At 43.7% G+C, this 19,450-nt stretch overlaps 1 protein-coding gene across 4 annotated transcripts in view; it reads left to right on the plus strand.

The window, feature by feature from the left end:
- Nucleotides 1-19,450, plus strand: part of ttc39a (tetratricopeptide repeat domain 39A) — a 138,099-nt gene that overhangs the window by 92,235 nt on the left and 26,414 nt on the right. Inside the window, exon 18 of one of the 4 annotated variants that reach the window (XM_072273762.1) lies at nt 15,219-17,469. The exons of the other annotated variants lie outside the window; for them this stretch is intronic. Coding sequence (XP_072129863.1) covers nt 15,219-15,267 — 49 coding nt within the window. The 3' untranslated portion in view covers nt 15,268-17,469. Of the gene's footprint in view, nt 1-15,218; nt 17,470-19,450 lie in introns of those variants that run through there. 4 annotated transcript variants of the gene reach the window in all.

Below are 19,450 nucleotides of genomic sequence, written 5' to 3' on the forward strand. Positions count from 1 at the left end.
GGAGGAACGCAGCAGGCCAGGCAGCATCTCTAGGAAGAGGTACAGTCGATGTTTCAGGCCGAGACCCTTCGTCAGGACTCTTAACCACCTTACTGACCGGTGTAGCCACTTTCAAGTAGCTATGAACTTGGATCCCAAGATCTCTCTGCTTGGCAGCACAGTTAATGATCACTATGCACTATCCCCTTGCATTTGTCCTACCAAGGTGCAACACCTCACATTTATCTGGGTTAAACTGCATTTGCCATTTCTCTGCCCATATCTGCAACTGATCAAAATGCTCTGTATTCTTTGCCAGTCTTCTCCACTAACCACAACTCCACCAATCTCAGTATCATCTACAAATTTACCAACCCACCCATCCACACTTTCATCCAAGTAATTTATACACATCACAAAGAGCAGAGGCCCCAGCACAGATCCCTGCAGAACACCAATCATTACAAACCTCCAGCTTGAATGAGTCCCTGCAACCACTACCCTCTGTCTTCTTTGTGCAAGCCAATTCCGAACCCAAACAGCCAATTGGCTGCGGATCCCATACATCTTAATTTTCTGGATTAGCTTCCCATGAGGGACTTTATCAAATGCCGTACTAAAATCCATGTAAACAACATCCACTGTCCTACCCTCATCAATCTATCTTGAAATTTTGTCAAAAAACTTAATCAAGTTGGTAAAGCACAACCTGCCTTGCACAAAGCCATGCTGGCTCTCCCTAATTAAGCCATGGGTTTCCAAATGCTCATTATCCTATCCCTAAAAATTTTCTCCAGCAACTTCCCTCTAACTGACGTGAGACTCACCAATCTATAGTTCCCAGGATTTTCCCTTGTTACCTGCTTAAATAGATGTAAAACATTAGTCACTTGCCAGTCCCCTGGGACCTTGCCTGTGGCTAGAGAAGACACAAAGATACTGGTCAAGACCCCAACAATCTCAGCTCTTGCCTTCTTTAATGATCTGAGGTAAATCGCATCAGGCCCTGAGGCCTTATCCAGTGTAATACTCATTAGGGTATCTAACACTTCCTCCTCTTGACCTCTGAACACGCCAACACATTTATATGCTCAGCATTGATCTCCTGGTCCTCCATATCCTTTTCCTTGGTAAATACTGAAGCAAGATACTTATCAGTCATAGTCATCATTGTAGTCATACTTTATTGATCCCGGGGGAAATTTGTTTTCGTTACAGTTGCACCATACATAATTACATAGTAATATGTAAATTATGCCAGAAAATAAGTCCTCTTGGCTCAGGGTGTCTGACCCTCCAAGGGAGGAGTTGTAAAGTTTAATGGCCACAGGCAGGAATGACTTCCTATGACACTCTGTGTTGCATCTCGGAGGAATGAGTCTCTGGCTGAATGTACTCCTGTGCCCACCCAGTACATTATGTAGTGGATGGGAGACATTGTCCAAGATGGCATGCAACTTGGACAGCAGCCTTTTTTCAGACACCACAGTCAGAGTGTCCAGTTCCATCCCCACAACATCACTGGCCTTACAAATGAGTTTGTTGATTCTGTTGGTGCCTGCTGCCCCAGCACACAACAGCAAACACAATAGCACTGGCCACCAGAGACTCATAGAACATCCTCAGCAACGTCCGACAGACGTTAAAGGACCTCAGTCTCCTCAGGAAATAGAGACAGCTCTGACCCTTCTTGTAGACCAGTCCAGTTTATTGTCAATTCGTATCCCCAGGTATTTGTAATCCTCCACCATGTCCACCCTGACCCCCTGGATGGAAACCGGGGTCACTGGTGCCTTAACTGTCCTCAGGTCTACCACCAGCTCCTTAGTCTTTTTCACATTAAGCTGCAGATAATTCTGCTCACACCATGTGACAAAGTTTCCTACTGTAGCCCTGTACTTAGCCTCCTCTCCCTTGCTGATGCATCCAACTATGGCAGAGTTATCCAAAAACTTCCGAAGATGACAAGACTCTGTGCAGTAGTTGAAGTCCGAGGTGTAAATGGTGATGAGAAAGGGAGACAAGACAGACCCTGTGGAGTCCCAGTGCTGCTGATCACTCTGTCGGACACACGGTGTTGCAAGCACACGTACTGTGGTCTGCCAGTCAGGTAATCAAGAATCCATGATACCAGGAAAGCATCCACCTGCATCACTGTCAGCTTCTCCCCCAGCACAGCAGGGTGGATGGTGTTGAACGCACTGGAGAAGTCAAAAAACATGACCCTCACAGTGCTGGCTGGCTTGTCGTGGTGGGCGTAGACACGGTTCAGCAGGTAGACAATAGCATCCTCAACTCCTAGTCGGGGCTGGTAGACGAACTGGAGGGGATCTAAGTGTGGCCTGACCATAGGCCAGAGCAGCTCCAGAACAAGTCTCTCCCGGGTCTTCATGATGTGGGAGGTCAATGCCACTGGTCTGTACTCAGAGGCCGCTGGGGCGCAGGGACGAGGCAGGACATCTTCCACAGCACAGGAACCCTCAGGAGCCTCAGGCTCAGGTTGAAGACATGGCGAATTACTCCACATAACCGAAGGGCACAGGTTTTGAGCACCCTGGTACTGACACCATCCAGTCCTGCAGCCTTGCTTGGGTTGAGACGTTTCAGCTGTCTTCTCACCTGATCAGCTGTGAAGCCCACTGTGGTGGTTTCGTGTGGGGAAGGGGTATAGTCATGAGAGCAGGGTGGGGGACTGTGAGGAGGGGTAGGAGGGGAGAGTGGAATATGTGTTGGTTGGGGGCCGATAACAGATGACTCATATGGGGTTTTAGATGCACCAGGTTGTGATCTGACCTTCCCAATGGGGGGGAGGGGAGAGGAGCTGTATGCATCCTTAAGTACCCCAATCATGTTCTCTGAATCCAAGCAAGTATTGCACCCTTTATCCTTCAGTAGTTCCACCCTCCTTCTAGTTATCCTCTTGCACTTGATGTATGTATAGTATGCCTTCTGATTCACCTTGATTCTACTTGTCAAGGATATTTCATGGCCCATCCTGGCTTTTCTAATTCCTTTCTTTAGTTCTTTTCTGGCTTCTTTATACTCACCATATGCTTCATTTGATCTAAACATCTGAAGCTTTACATACTTTTCCTTCTTGCCTAAATTCATCACCTCTCTGGAGACCCAAGGTTCCTTTATCTTTCCATCCCCATCCGTCTTTCAAACCAGAACATACCTTTCCTGTACTCCGTGCAATTGATCTTTAAATACCCTCCACGTGTCTGAGATTGGCTTGCAGGAGAAAAGATATTCCCAATTAACTCTTCTTAGTTCCTGCCTAATGCCCTCGTAATTTGCCCTTCTCCAATTTAAAACTCTCCTGCAAGGACCATACCTGTCCTTATATATAGCTATCCTGATAGTTAAGGAGTTGTGATCACTGTTCCCTAACTGCTCACCTTCTGAAAGGTTTGTCACCTGGCCAGGTTCATTACCCAACACCAGGTCCAGTAGGGCCCTCCTCTCACTGGATGGTCCACATATTGATTTAAGAAACTTTCCAGGATATGCTTAACAAATTCTAGTCCATCTAAACTCCTTGCACTAAAGTGGTCCCAGTTTATATTAAGGAAGTTGAAATCCGCATTTCCTTAATCTGTTTACATATCTGTTCCTTGAAGTCCTGCTGGCTATAGTGGGATCTGTAATAAAAATCCCTTCAGTGTGATTGCACCCTTCCTATACCTGAGTTCTATTCTGTAATTTATTTATTATTATTATTTTATTTTTTTCTTCTAGGTTATGTATTGCATTGAACTGTTGCTGCTAAGTTAACTAATTTCACGACACAAGCCAGTGATAATAAACCGGATTCTGATTCTGAAATGGACTCACTGTCTGAACCCTCCCTGAGTGCAGCTGTGATATCTTCCCTGATTATCCCTCCTCCCCACCACTCCACTTTTTTTTTAAACCTTCTTCATCTTTTCTAAAATTTCAAAAACCTGGTACATTAATCACTCATTCCTGCCCCTCTCATCCAAGTTTCCATGATGGCCACAACATCGTAGTTCCACGTACTGACCCATGCTCTAAGTTTATCACCTTTTGCCCATAATACTCCTTCCATTAAAATATACACACTTCAAACTATCCAACCCATCACACCTACTACTTTGGTTTTGCCTTTCACTGTTTTCCCAAGCATTTACCTTCCTGCTAGAGGTCACAGAGCATAGAACTCTGAGTGTTGTAGGTGGTTAGTTATGGAATGGGGAGAAAAGAAAACAGTTTCATTACCAGGATAAGTGAGTGAGGCTTCTGTTAGTTGAGGTCAACCGTACTAGCTGTCTGAATGATAGTCAAGCCAAGATGCAAGCCAGGGCCGTACAATACAGAGAGCAAAAACTGTTGTCAATGTAGCAGGCTCCCGCCCTCCGTACAGCAGATGAATCCAAAGGAAAAGCAGAGACCGATACAGTTTGGCCCAGCAGCGCCACAGGAGTTGCCAGTCAGCATTGAACTCAATGTAGGACTGCCTTGGGGACTCCAGCTGCAGATTTTTTTCCTTGGGGCTTACTCTGAAGCCTTCCCCATGACGGGATATAGCTGCAAGCCAGTGGAAGTTTGAATTCAGAATTTTCCTTCTCCCAGATGGGCTGCCAACCATGGCTGACGAGCCCCATCTGCCTGAAGCGACTGATTTTAAGATGCCTCTTTGCCTGGCAGCTGAAATAGTTCTGCCACAAGTGAAGGCCAGGAGCTGGATTTGTTTGCCAGAGGCCATTTGAAATACATGCCATTGGTAGTATTCTAATAGGCAGTGGAAGCTTATCCCCACTATGCACCGCATTTTCCAACCATCCCTCCCACCTTATCCCGGCTATGACAACCAAAGACCTATTTTGAGTAGACAATAAGACCTAGGAAAAGAATTAGGCCATTTGACCCAACGAGTCTGGCCTGCCATTCCAACTTCATTCCACCAGATTGAAATTTGCAAATTTCACAAACAGCAGAGGTTCAAGTAAGGGGCTCCGCAGAACACCACTAGTCTGACTTCCAGCATGAAGAAGTCCCATCAACCACTACCTTGTCTTCCATCAGCAAGCCAATTCTGAATCCAGATGGCCAATACTCCATGGACCCATACATTTTAATGTACTGGGTGGCAAAATAGTACAACCATGGCTGACAAGGGAAATCAAAGCTAATGTAAAAGCAAAAGAGAAGGCATACAACAAAGCAAAAATTGGTGGAAAGACAGGACTGGGAAGCCTTTAAAGCCCTACAGAGATCAACTAAAAGAATCATTAAGACAGAAAAGATGATATATGAAAGCAAGCTAGCAAACATTATCAAAGTGGATAGTAAAAGCTTTTTCAAGTACTGTATGTAAAAAAAAAATAAAAAAAAGATGAAAGTGGATGTAGGGCTGCTAGAAAATGAGGCCGAAGAAATAATAATGGGGGACAAGGAGATGGCTGATGAGCTAAATGAGTATTTTGCATCAGTCTTCACTGTGGAAGACACTAGCAGTGTGCCAGATGTTGTAGTGTGTGGTGGAAGAGAAGTGAGTGCAGTTACTATTACAAGGGAGAATGTGCTCAAAAAGCTGAAAGACTTATCACCTGGACCAGATGAACTGCACCCTAGGGTTCTGAAAGACATTACAGTAGAGATTGTGGAGGCATTAGTAATGATCTTTCAAAAATCATTGGACTCTGACATGGTGCCAGAGGACTGGAAAATTACAAATGTCACTCCACTCTTTAAGAAAGGAGGAAGGCAGCCCAAAGGAAATTATAGACCAGTTAGCCTGATCTCAGTGGCTGGGAAGATGTTGGAATCAATTGTTAAGGATGAGGTTATGGAGTACTTAGAGAAACAGGACAAGATGGGACAAAGTCAGCATGGTTTCCTTAAGGGAAAATCTTCCCTGATGAACCTGTTGGAATTCTTTGAGGAGATTACACGTAGGATAGATAAAGAGGATGCGGTGGATGTTGTATATTTGGAATTTCAGAAGGCCTTTGATAAGGTGCCACACATGAGGCTGCTTACCAAGTTAAGAACCCATGGTATTACAGGAAAGTTATTAGCATGATTAGAGCACTGGCTGATCGGTAGGAGGCAGTGAGTGAGAATAAAAGGATCCTTTTCTGGTTGGCTGCCAGTAACTAGTGGTATTCCGCAGGGGCTGGTGTTGGGACCATTTCTTTTTAGGCTATATATCAAAGATTTAGACGATGGAATTGACAGCTCTGTTGCCAAGTTTGCAGATGATACAAAGATTGGTGGAGGGGCAGGGTAGTGTTGATGAATCAGGTAGGCTGCAGAAGGACTTAGGCAGATTAGGAGAATGGACAAGAGAGTGGCAAATGAAATACAATGTTGGAAAATGTATGGTCATGCACTTTGGTAGAAGAAATAAATGTGCAGACTATTTTCTGAATGGGGAGAAAATCCAAAAATCTGAGATGCAAAGGAACTTGGGAGTCCTTGTGCAGAACACCCTAAAGGTTAATTTGCAGGTCGAGTCAGTGGTGAGAAAGGCAATGCAATGTTAACATTCATTTCAAGAGGTCTAAAATGCAAGAACAGGGATGTGAGGACGTTATGAGGTCTCACCTCGAGTACTGTGAACAGTTTTGGGCTCTACATCTAAGAAAAAGTGTGCTGGCATTGGAGAGGGTTCAGAGGTGGTTCACAAGGATAATTCGGGAAATGAAAGGATTATCATACAAGGAACGTTTTATAGCTCTGGGTCTGTACTCGCTGGAATTTAGAAGGATAAGGAGGGGATCTCATTGAAACTTTACAAATGTTGAAAAGCCTAGACAGAGTAGATATGGAAAGGATGTTTCCCAAGATGCAGGGGTCTAGGACAAGAGGGCACAGCCTCAGGATAGAGAGGCATCCATTAAAACAAAGATGCGGACAGATTTCTCTAGGCAGAGGGTATTGAATTTGTGGAATTTATTACCACAGGCGACTGTGGAGGCCAGGTCATTGGGTCTATTTAAGGCAGAGCTTGATCTGTTCTTGATTGGACAAGGCATCAATGGTGCCGTGGAGTGGGAAAAAGGATCAGCCATTAGTCAGCATGGAGCGACTGTACACGCCAAATGGCCTAATTCAAAGGAAAGCGGCAGCAAGCACGATCCCCCCTCCCCCCACCAGCAAAAAAAAGCATCGGCGCCCACCACCAAGCACTCAAGTGTGAGCAAAGCAACAGCAAAGACACAGACTTGCAGTTACCACACTTTGCGTTTCACCTGGTTTTCGACATACCACAGGTTCTCTCTCCCCCTAAGGGAGAAAGTAGTGTCTCCATCTTCTGCACTCATGTCTTATGGGTGTGTCTCCCATGATGAACCTTGTCAAGTGCATTACTAAAATTCATGTAACATTCAATCACCTTTGTCATTGCCTTGATTGAGTTTTTCCAAGTCAGTAAATCATAACTTCTCTCATATACTGACTGCCCCTAATTTGGCCATGTTTTTCCAAATGGTCATAAATCCTATCCCTAAGATTCCTCTCCAGTAACTTCCCTACCACTGGTGTGAGACTCATTAGTCTATTATTGCCAGGTTTATCCCCATTTCCCTTCTTGAACAATGGAACAACATTAGCTGCTCATCTGTAGCTAGAGAGGACGTGAAGATAATGATCAAGGCCCGGGCAATCTCTTGCCTCTCTTAATAACCTGGGATAAATCCCATCATGCCCTGGGAATTTAACCACTAATGTTCTTTAAGAGACCCAACAGTACCTCCACCTTTATCTCAAAATGGCTCAGCATATTAGCACACTCCACCCTTAGCTTCCTATCCCCTCTCTGTCCCCATGGTAACTACTCATTAAGGATCTCACCCCTCTAAGATCCACACTCAGCCACAGATGGCTTAAAACTTGAGTTGGGGTCACCGTTCCCGAACTGTTCTCCTGCTGAACATCCAACACGTGGTCAAGTATGGCCCCTCCTCTCATAGGACTATCTATATGCTGATTTTAAAAACCCTTCTGGATACACCTAACAAATCACACCCAAGAGGCCCTAGTCTTGCATTTCTGTTCATTGGTGTCCCAGTGGCTATTGGGGGGGGGGGGGGTCTGTGAGAATAAACCCATCATGACTGCAGCTTCCTATTTTTGAGTTCCACTCATATAGACTCAGTGATTGAGCCCTCAATTGTGTTCCCTCTTAATACAGCTGTGATATTGTCCCTAATTAATATCACAACCCTCTTCCCCCACGCTTTTATCACCTTTTCTATCTTTTCCAAAACATCAAGGCCCTGGAACATTAAGCACCTACTCCTTCCTTCTTTCATCTAAGTCTTTCTAGCTGGCTGCTGATGACTAGTGGTGTTCTGTAGGAGTCCGAGGTGGGGCTGCTTCTTTTCATGCTATATGTGAATGATTTGGATGACAGAATTGATGACTTTGTGGCCAAGTTTTCAGATGATATGAAGATAGGTGGAGGGGCAGGTAGTGCTGAGGGAGCAGGGAGTCTGCAGAACGACTTAGATTGGGAGAATAGTCAAAGTGGCAACTGGAATATAATGTAGGGAACTGTATGTTGTGCACTTTGATGGAAGGAATAAATGTGTAAACTATTTTCTAAATGGTGAGAAAATTCAGAGGTGCAAAGGGACATGGGAGTCCTTGTGCAAGATTCCCTAATGGTTAACATTTGCAGGCTGAGTTGGTGGTAAGGAAGGCAAATGAAAGGTTAGCATTCATTTTGAGAAGACTAGAATACAAAAGCAAGGATATAATGGTAAGACTTTGTAAGGCATTGGTCAGACTGCATTTGGAGTATTGTGAGCAATATTGGGTCCTTTATCTAAGAAAGGATATAGAAACATAGAAACATAAAAAGTAGGTGCAGGAGTAGGCCATTCGGCCCTTCGAGCCTGCACCGCCATTTATTATGATCATGGCTGATCATCCAACTCAGAAACCCCGCCCCAGCCTTCCCTGCATACCCCCTGACCCCCATAGCCACAAGGGCCATATCTAACTCCCTCTTAAATATAGCCAATGAACTGGCCTCAACTGTTTCCTGTGGCAGAGAATTCCACAGATTCACCACTCTCTGTGTGAAGAAGTTTTTCCTAATCTCGGTCCTAAAAGGCTTCCCCTCTATCCTCAAACTGTGGCCCCTCGTTCTGGACTTCCCCAACATCGGGAACAATCTTCCTGCATCTAGCCTGTCCAATCCCTTTAGGATCTTATACGTTTCAATCAGATCCCCCCTCAATCTTCTATGCTGACATTGGAGAGAGCCCAGAGGAGGATTGAGAATGAAAGGGTTAACATATGAGAAGCATTTGACGGCTCTGGGCCTGTACTCACTGGTATTTAGAAGAATTTGGTGGTGGTGGTGGGGGGAGGGGGGAATCTCATTGAAACCTATTGAATATTGAAAGTGGATGTGGAGGGGATGTTTCCTACTGTGGGGGAGTCTAGGACTAGAGGGCACAGCTTCGGAATAGAAGGATCTCCCTTTAGAAAAGAGGTGAAAAAGAATTTCTTTAGCCAGAGGATGGTGAATCACTGGAATTCATTGCCACAGATGACTGTGGAGACCATATCTATGGGTATATTTAAAGCAGAGGTTGCTAGGTTGTTGACTAGTAAGGATGTCAAAGATTACAGGGAGAAGGCCGCAGAATGGATTGAGAGGGATAATAAAACAGCCATGATGGAACGGCAGAGCAGACTCGAATGGACAAATGATCAAATTCTGCTCATGTCTTAATTTCTAACATCATAATTCTATGTATAGATCCATGCTTTAAGTTCAACACCCTCACCCATAATACTCCTAGCATTAAAATATACACAGTTCAGGCCATACCATCTCATTGTATCCATTATCTTGCTCCTTCCTGCCTGTTCTTCCTAGTTATGACATCTACCTTACTCTTAATCCTCCACTTTCTGACCTGCTGCACTGGTTCCCATCCCTCTGCAAAACCAGCTGAAACTCTCAAAGTTTGCTACTGGTACTTGGGAAGGAATGATTTTAGTGAGGCTGAAGCAGGCAGAAACAATGGGCTTACAGGGACAGCCAAGTTTAAGTAACAGAAGCAGACAGAGTGGGGCTGGGACACTATAAAATTGAAGGCTAACGAGAGGAGGTCTGCTGATGTGGTAGTATTTCTAATGATGAAGAAATAGTGGCCTGGTGTTCATTGGTGAGTCAGGGCCCAAAGGGTGGTAAGACGTGTCAGAAAGTTAGTGTTTGGCCTCTGCAAGGTACAGAACAGTGAGCCAGAATACAATGACACTCCCTTTGAGGCAAACTGCCTCAATGACCATTGCCCAGTGGCACTTACATTGACAGTAAAGAAGTGTATTGAGAGGCTGTTGTTGAAGTATATCTGCTCCTGTCCGAGTGGCGACTTGGATCTGCTCCAATTTGCCTACCAAAGCAACAGGTCTACAGCAGATGCCATCTCACTGGCTCTTTGCTCAACCTTGGAACATCTGGACAGCAAACATGCATACATCAGCATGCTTATTATCGATTACAGCTCAGCATTTAATACCATCATTCCCTCAGTAAACTTCAAGACCTGGGTCTCAATACCCCAGTCCACCCATGAAATTGGATCCTGGATTTCCTCACTTGTAGACCTGTCAGTTCAGATTAGAAAAACATCTCCTCCACAATCTCCAACAGCAAAGGAGAACCACAGGGCTGTGTGGGTAAGTACAGCTCCAACATAACATACAAGTCTATTGATGACACCACTGTTGTGGGCCATATCAAGGGTGGTGATGAATCAGCATACAGAAGGGAGACTGAAAACTTGGCTAAGTTGTGTAATGACAACCACCTCTCACCCAATGTTAATAAGACCATGGAACTGATTACAGACTTCAGGAGAGGGAAACCAGAAATCCACGAGCCAGTAATCACCGGAGGATCAGAGGTGGAGAGAGGCAGTAACTTTAAATTCCTGGGGGTCACTATCTCAGAGGACCTGTCCTGGACCCATCATATAAAAATAGTTGCAAAGAAAGCACAACAGCGCCTCAGGAGTCTGCAGAGATTTGGCATGTCATCGAAAACCTTGGCAAACGTCATAGATGTATGGTGGAAAGTGTGCTGCATTACAGCCTGGTATGCAGACACCAATGCCTCTAGGTGGAAAATCCTACGAAAGGTGGTGGATTCAGCTCAGAACATCACAGCTAAAACCTTTGCAACCATTGAGCACATCTACATGAAATGTTGTCATGGAACAGCAGCATGCATCAAAGATCGTCACCAGCCAAGCCATGCTCTTTTCTCATTGCTGCCATCAGGTAGAAAGTACAGGTGCCTCAGGACTCACACCACCAGGCTGAAGAACAGTTACTACCCCTCAGTCATTAAGCTCTTCTGGGGGCAAACCAATTCTGGATCCACAAATCAAGGTCCCCTAGGATTCCATGCCTCCTTACTTTCCCAATAAGCCTTGCATGGGGCACCTTTTCAAATGCCTTGCTGAAATCCATATACACTACATCTAGTGCTCTACCTTCATCAATGTGTTTCATCACATCCTCAAAAAATTCAATCAGGCTCGTAAGGCACGACCTGCCTTTCACAAAGCTATGCTGACTATTCCTAATCATATTATGCCTCTCCAAATGTTCATAAATTCTGCCTCTCAGGATCTTTTCCATCAACTTACCAACCACTGAAGTAAGACTCACTGATTTATAATTTCCTGGGCTATCTCTACTCACTTTCTTGAATAAGGGAACATCTGCAACCCTCCAATCCTCTGGAACCCCTCCTGTCCCCACTGATAATGTAAAGATCATTGCCAGAGGATCAATCTCCTCCCTTGCCTCCCACAGTAGCCTGGGGTACTTTTCGTTCAATCCCAGAGACTTATCCAACTTGGTGTTTCCTAAAAACTCCAGCACATCCTCTTTCTTAATGTCTATATGCTCAAACTTTTCAGTCTGCTGTAAGTCATCCCTATAATCGCCAAGATCCTTTTCCATAGTGAATACTGAAGCAAAATATTCATCAAGTACCTCAGTCATTTCTTCCGGTTTCACACACACTTTTCCACTGTCACACTTGATTGGTCCTGTTCTCTCAGGTCTTATCCTCTTGCTAGTCACATACTTGTAGAATGCCTTGGGGTTTTCCTTAATCCTGTCCACCAAGGCCTTCTCATGGCCCCTTCTGGCTCTCCTAATTTCATTAAGCTCCTTCCAGCTAGCCTTATAATCTTATTTTTGAAACTTTTGTAAGCTCTTCTTTTCTCATTGACTAGATTTTTTTAAAAACAGCCTTCGTACACCACAGTTCCTGTACCCTACCATCCTTTCTCTGTCTCATTGCAATGTACCTATGCAGACCACACAAATATCCCCTGAACATCTGCCACATTTCTGCCATACATTTCCCTGAGAACATCTGTTCCCAATTTATGCTTCCAAGTTCCTGCCTGATAGCCTCACATTTTCCCTTACTCCAATTAAATGTTTTCCTAACTTCTCTGTTCCTATCCCTCTCCAATGCTATGGTAAAGGAGATAGAATTGTGATCTTATCTCCAAAATGCTCTCTCACTGAGACACCTGGCACCTGACCAGGTTCATTTCCCAGTACCAGATCAAGAACAGCCTCACCTCTTCTAGGCTTATCTACATATTGTGTCAGGAAATCTTCCTGAACACACCTAACAAACTCTACCCTTGCTCTAGGGAGATGCCAAAATATTTTTGGGAAATTAAAATCTCCCACAACAACCCTGTTACTATTACACCTTTCCAGAACCTGTCTCCCTATCTGCTCCTCGATATCCCTGTTACTATTGGGTGGTCTATAAAAAACACCCCGAAGATTTATTGACCCCTTCCTGTTTCTAACCTCCACCCACACTCATAGACAATCCCTCCATGACCACCTCCTTTTCTGGAGCCATGACACTATCTCTGATCAGCAGTGCCACACCCCCACCTCTTTTGCCTCCTTCCCTGTCCTTTCTGAAACATCTAAAGCCTGGCACTCAAAGTAACCATTCCTGCCCAAGCCATCCAAGTCCCTACAATGGCCACAACACCATAGCTCCAAGTACTGACCCATGCTCTATAAGCTCATCAGCTTTGTTCATAATACTCCTCAAATTAAAATAGTCACATCTCAAACCAGCGGTCTAAGAGTATCCGTTCTCTATCACATGCCTATCCTCCCTCTTGCACTGTCTCCAAGCTTCCTCTATTTGTGAGCCAACCGCCCTTCCTCCATCTCTTCAGTTTGGTTCCCAACCCCGAGCAGTTCTAGTTTAAACTCTCTCTAATAGCCTTTGCAAACCTCCCTGCCAGGATATTGGCCCCCCTCGGATTCATGTGCAACCCGGCCTTTTTGGTAGAGGTCACGCCTGCCCAAAAGAGGTCCCATTGATCCAGAAATCTGAATCCCTGCCCCCTGCTCCAGTCCCTAAACCACACATTTATCACGAGATTACTACCCTTGAGGCCCTGCTTCTCAGCTTCTTTCCTAACTCCCTGTCGTCTGTTTTCAGGACCGCCTCTCTTCTTCTGCCTCTATCGCTGGTACCAATATGTACCATGACCTCTGGCTGTTCTCCTTCCCACGTCAGGATATCAGGGACTCGATCAGAAACACGCCGGACCCTGGCACCTGGGAGGCAAACTACCATCAGTATTTCTTTTCTGCGTCCACAAAATCGCCTGTCTGACCCCCTAACTATAGAGTCCCCTATTACTGCTGCCTTCTTCCTTTCGCTACCCTTCTGAGCCACAGGGCCAGACTCTGTGTTTCCCCAAGGTAGGCCGTTCCCCCAACACCCCCCCAAACAGTACTCAAAGAGTACTTATTGTTAAGGGGTACTCTCTAGTGTCTGACTCCTGCCCTTCCCTCTCCTGACTGTTACCCACTTATCTGTCTCCCAAGGCCCCGGTGTGACTACTTGCCTATAGCTCCTCTCTATCACCTCCTCACTCTCTCTGACCAGACGAAGGTCATTGAGCTGCATCTCCAGTCCCCTAACCCGGTCCCTAAGGAGCTTCAGCTCGACGCACCTGGTGCAAATGTGGCCATCCAGGAGGCTGGGAGTCTCCAGAGGACCTCTCACATCTGACACTGAGTACAGAACACCAGCCTCACAGACATATTTCCCGTTTCTATTCCTCACAGGTAACATAACTCGATTCGACCCATTATGGCTGAAGCCCAAATGAGCCAAAGCTCTCCCACTCCGCCTCAGATCATTCTGTCGATGACTGCTCCACTAGGCAGTGTCTCCCTTTTATGCCTGAACCTTCCCCGCTATTCAACTCACGAATGGTGCGCCAGTTATATCCGCTGATAGGCCACGTACAATGGACTAGCACTCTTGAAGCTCCCTTCTTAAATAACTGCCGCCGCCCTGCGAGAAATCCCTCTTGGTAAAGCTCTGTTGACGCCGCTCATGGACTCCAGAGTCTAATCATCCATCCTTGATTTTGGATGGTATCACATGCAAATTTTCCAAAGTCCTGGGAGACACCATTCCCAGAAACTAGATGAGCCTCAAATACTGTATAATAGCTGCAATGACAGGGCAGAGGTGTACGATACCAAAAAGCCTTTCCACCAACCATGAAAAGGACAAGCACGAGAGTCAGCTGGAATGATATACTGTGTCTGGTGCTCCCAGTGCGGCCTACTATATATTGGTGAGACCCGACACAGACTGGGAGACCGTTTCACTGAACACCTACGCTCTGTCCGCCAGAGAAAGCAAGATCTCCCAGTGGCCACATATTTTAATTCCACATCCCATTCCCATTCTGATATGTCTATCCACGGCCTTCTCTACTGTCAAGATGAAGCCACACTCAGTTTGGAGGAACACCTTATATTCCATCTGGGTAGCCTCCAAACTGATGGCATGAACATTGACTTCTCTAACTTCTGTTAATGCCCTTCCTCCTCTTCTTATCTCAACCCTTATTTATTTATTATTTTTTTCCTTTTTTCTCTCTCTGTCCCTCACAATAACTCCTTGCCTGTTCTCCATCTTCCTCTGGTGCTACCCTCCCCCTTTCTTTCTCCCTAGGCCTCCCGTCCCGATTCTCTCCCTTCTCCAGACTTGTATCCCTTTTACCAATCAACCTTCCAGCTCTTAGCTCTATCCCTCCCCCTCCTGTCTTCTCCTATCATTTCCAATCCCCGCCTCCCACTTTCAAATCTCTTACTATCTCTTCTTTCAGTTAGTCCTGATGAAGGGTCTTGGTCTGAAACGGCGACTGTGTTTCTTCCTATAGATGCTGTCTGGCCTGCTGCGTTCCACCAGCATTGTGTGTGTGGTGTTAGGGACCTTCACCAGCCAGGACACACCCTCTCATTACTGCCATCAGGGAGGTGGTACAGGAATCTGAAGACGCACACTCAACAATCTAGGAACAGCTTCTTCGTGTCCATGAAGATTTCTGAGCAGTCTATGAAGCCATGAACACTACCTCACTATTTTGCACTTTTGACATTTAGTTTATTTCTTATTGCAACAGTTTTTTAAAAAATGTATTGCACAGTGCTGCTGTCCACAAAACAGATCTTACACGTCAGTGACAAAGCTGATTCTGATTGCTATCCAGGTAAGAGGAGAAGTGTAGCTCCAACTGCACATTCAGTGTCAGCAGCATCCAAGATGAAACAGCCACCTTTATTGATAATCCTTGCATCACTACGTTAAGCATCCATTCATTCAGGCTGCTGCCTGTACCATCTACAGTACAAAATCACTCAATTTACCTAGCCGGGCTCCTGCTGCAACATCTCCCAAAACTTTCCATAGCCAAAGTTCTCCAAGTTTTACATCACCCTGATTTGAAAATGCATCACTGAGTCTTCTTTGTCACTGGGTTTTAATCTAGTTTCTGTAACTAACAACATTGTGAGAGAATCTTCATCAGGATAATAGCAATACTCAATAGTAATTCAAATGACTTGCCATGAATACAGATTCTGTTAAAAATAAATCAAGAAATAAAACAAAACTGATATTCACAGCCACATGTAGTCTTTCTCTTAATGGGCTATATTGCTCAGGTTTGCAACATCCCACAATGATCAAGATTTTTAAAGATGAGTCATGTTTGCTGAACCATATTGGATTTTCTTTCAGAAGATTCAAATTAGGTAGCCTACTGCAAAGTGGCCACATGCAGAGGTGCAAGAAAGTTTGTAAACCCTGTAGAATTTTCTCTATTTCTGCATAAGACCTGAAATGTGATTAGATCTTCATACGTCCTAAAACTAGATTAAAAGGAACCCAATTAGATACCCACAAAAAAACATTATACTTGTTCATTCATTGAGAAAAATTATCCAATAAGTATTTGTTGGAAAAAGTATGTGAACCTCTGCTTTCAGTGTGATCCCCTTTTACAGCAACAACTTAAACCAAATGTTTCTAACTGCTGATCAGTTCTGCACATCAGCTTGGAGGAATCTTAGGCCATTTCTCCTTACAAAACTGGTTCAACTGTGGGATGTTTGGGAGCTTCCTTGCATGAACTGCTTGCTTCACGTCCTTCATATTTCCATAGGATTACAGTCAGGACTTGGTCACTCCAAAACACAAATTCTCTTCTTTTTAAACAATTTTGTTGTTGATTTACTCCTCTTTCAGTTCTTTGTCTTGTTGCATTGTTCAACTTCTATTAAGCCTTGATATTCTCCTGTAAAGTGTCATTACAATTTTGAATTCATTGTTCCCTCAACGACTGCAAGCTGTGCAGGCCTTGACGCAGCAAAGCAGCCCCAAACCATGATGCTCCTTCCTCCATGCTTCACAGTTGAGATGAGGTTTTGGTGGTGGTGTGCAGTGCCCTTTTCCCTCCAAACATAGCAATGCACATTTCTGCCAAATTTTGTACCATCTGTCCACAGAACGTTGTCCCAGAAGCGCTATGGAACATCTAGGTGGTCTTCTGCAAACTTCAGATATGCAGCAATGTTTCATTTGGAGAGCGGTGGTTTCCTCCATGGTGTCCCTCCATGAACAACATTCTTATTCAGTGTTTTTCTTATAGTGGACAAATGAACAGAGACTTCAGCAAGTTCAAGAGATTTCTACTGTTGCTCTTAGATTCTTTTTCACCTCCTTCAGCATCACATGTTGTGCTCTTGTTGTGATCTTTGCAGGATGCCCACTCCCAGGGAGAGTAGCAACAGTACTGAATCTCCTCCATTTGTAGACAATTTCTCTTACTGTGGACTGATGAAAACTCAGGTCTTTAGAACTGCTTTTGCAGCCCTTTCCAGTTTCATGCATCTCTACAATTCTTCTCCTAAGGTTCTCTGGAACTTGTTTTGATCGAGGCATGGTGCACACAAACAGATCTTTCTTGAGAAGAGCAAGCCCTGTCTTTATATCTGTGTGTCTTTTTTAAAAAATAAAAATAAATAATTGGGCACAGCACCTCTACAACTCACACCTCAATCTTATCTCATTAATTGGAACACCTGACTTCAGATAGCTTCTGGAGAAGGTATTACCGCAGAGGTTCAGATACTTATTCCAATACATGTAATATTGGATCATTTTTTCCTCAATAAATAAATGAGCAAATATAATTTTTGTCTTATTTAATTTTGTTTTCTAGTTTTAGGACTTGTGTGAAGGTCTGATCACATTTTAGGTCATTTATGCAGAAATAGAAGGAATTCTACGGGGTTTTTCTAGCACCAATGTACATCTTTTCCTTCATTCTCTTTTTTGAACACCATCAAAGAAAGTGTCTCCACAGTCCTCCAGTGCAGAGAATAGCAAACTGAGTAGTTACCCCCTCTCAATCCTCACTATCTTAACCCTTAATTTTGAGATTGAGAGCTCTAGTTCTGGATTCCTTTGCCAGGGGAATTGTCCTACTCTGTAAAGCTTTATACTTCATGAAGCTGCCTTTCATTTTTCTATCAGCCTACCCAACCCCTCCTCATTCAAAAGACCCACCTTCACAGGAACCAACCTGGTGAATCTTTTTAAAACTCAGTACAATTAATCTTATATCTTTTTAAAAGGAACACAAATATATCACACAAAGTCCCTTTAGAACTGTATTAATAATTTTAATCTGCAATGCAAACTTGAAAATGTTGCATTTGGCCACCTTACCCAAACCACTATGATTGCAGATGTAGAGCTCAAGCACCAATCCCTCTGATACATCACTAGTCACAGTTAAATGATATAGACCCATTTGATCCAACCCTTTGTTTTCTGTTTGTTAGCCACCTCTTATCCATGCTACTATATTATTCCCAATTCCATATGCTCTGTCCTTACTCACCAGCCTCCTGAGGAATTTTGGCCTGCTATGGACAGTGGAGTACCTCTACTTTTGTGGCTGCTTACAAGCAGGGCCATCTCTAACTAAAGCAGTGGTGATGTAGATATAATTAACTATTCAAAGAGTTAGAAGGCCCATCAATTTTGGGCCAACTGATTAGATCAAAACCAGCATTAAGGAGAGTCGAAGCTATAATCCATCTTAGGGCTGAAACATTGCAACTGCTGCTACCTAAAATAACTTTGCAGAGATGCTGATCATTTGGATGGTGAATGTGCGATAGAAGAAAGATTGCTTCCTTCAGTGGTTAATTATAATTAATTGAACCACTGTTACTTTCAATCAGGTTTTACTTTTTGTTCTCACACTTGCATCTCTAATTCACTTCCAATTAATTTATGTTTTATTATATTATATGGCATTAATTTGTTTACCTCTTCGCTGGCCTTATGATGCTGATTGCACATTGGCAATGCAGCACAAATCTTTGACTTAAATCCATATCCTTTTGTATCTCAGTCTTTTTAAGGATGAATTTGAAAGTTCGTTCTATTTTAACATTTGGTGACAATGTAAAAGGAATTTTTGGTCTCTGTAAAAAAAATTTCACAAGACTTGTACTAAGGCTGATAAAAGAGCTTAGATGACAAATTCAGTTTCAAAAATATCCATCATTTTACAAATAAAAACAAGAAATGTGCTGGATTGATCAGTCTCACTGTTCATTCTTACTTGACATTCAGTGAAAGGGCAAATTATAGGCAGGAACTTTAAACCTAAGGTTATACTGTAGATTAATTTGTACTTCAGAAATCTTGCATATTGGTGGAGCTATTCTGCATGAAAGACTTCACATGAACAGATGCGATATTGACTGACAGTTTATTCTGTTTGTGATTCAAGGTCAAAGTTTAAAGAGGTTTGGAACAGGCTACCAAATTGAGAGAAACATTAAGTGAAAGAGAATCTAAATTAAAAAACACGCTGTACAGAAGTATAATGGTAGCATGCTGTCAAAGTTATGCAATCTGAATCTTAATTACTACTAAATTGTGCAGTTTTCCCTGGGAAAACCTAGTCTACCAGTACCTCTTCATATTAGCAGCATATTATAATGTGCATTCTGATAACTGACTATTTCCTATACACAATACTTTATATAAATGATATATCTGAACAACAATTAACTGGGATCTGGTCATAAG

Source organism: Mobula birostris, chromosome 12 (genome assembly GCF_030028105.1).
Source record: "Mobula birostris isolate sMobBir1 chromosome 12, sMobBir1.hap1, whole genome shotgun sequence".
Classification (NCBI taxonomy): domain Eukaryota; kingdom Metazoa; phylum Chordata; class Chondrichthyes; order Myliobatiformes; family Myliobatidae; genus Mobula; species Mobula birostris.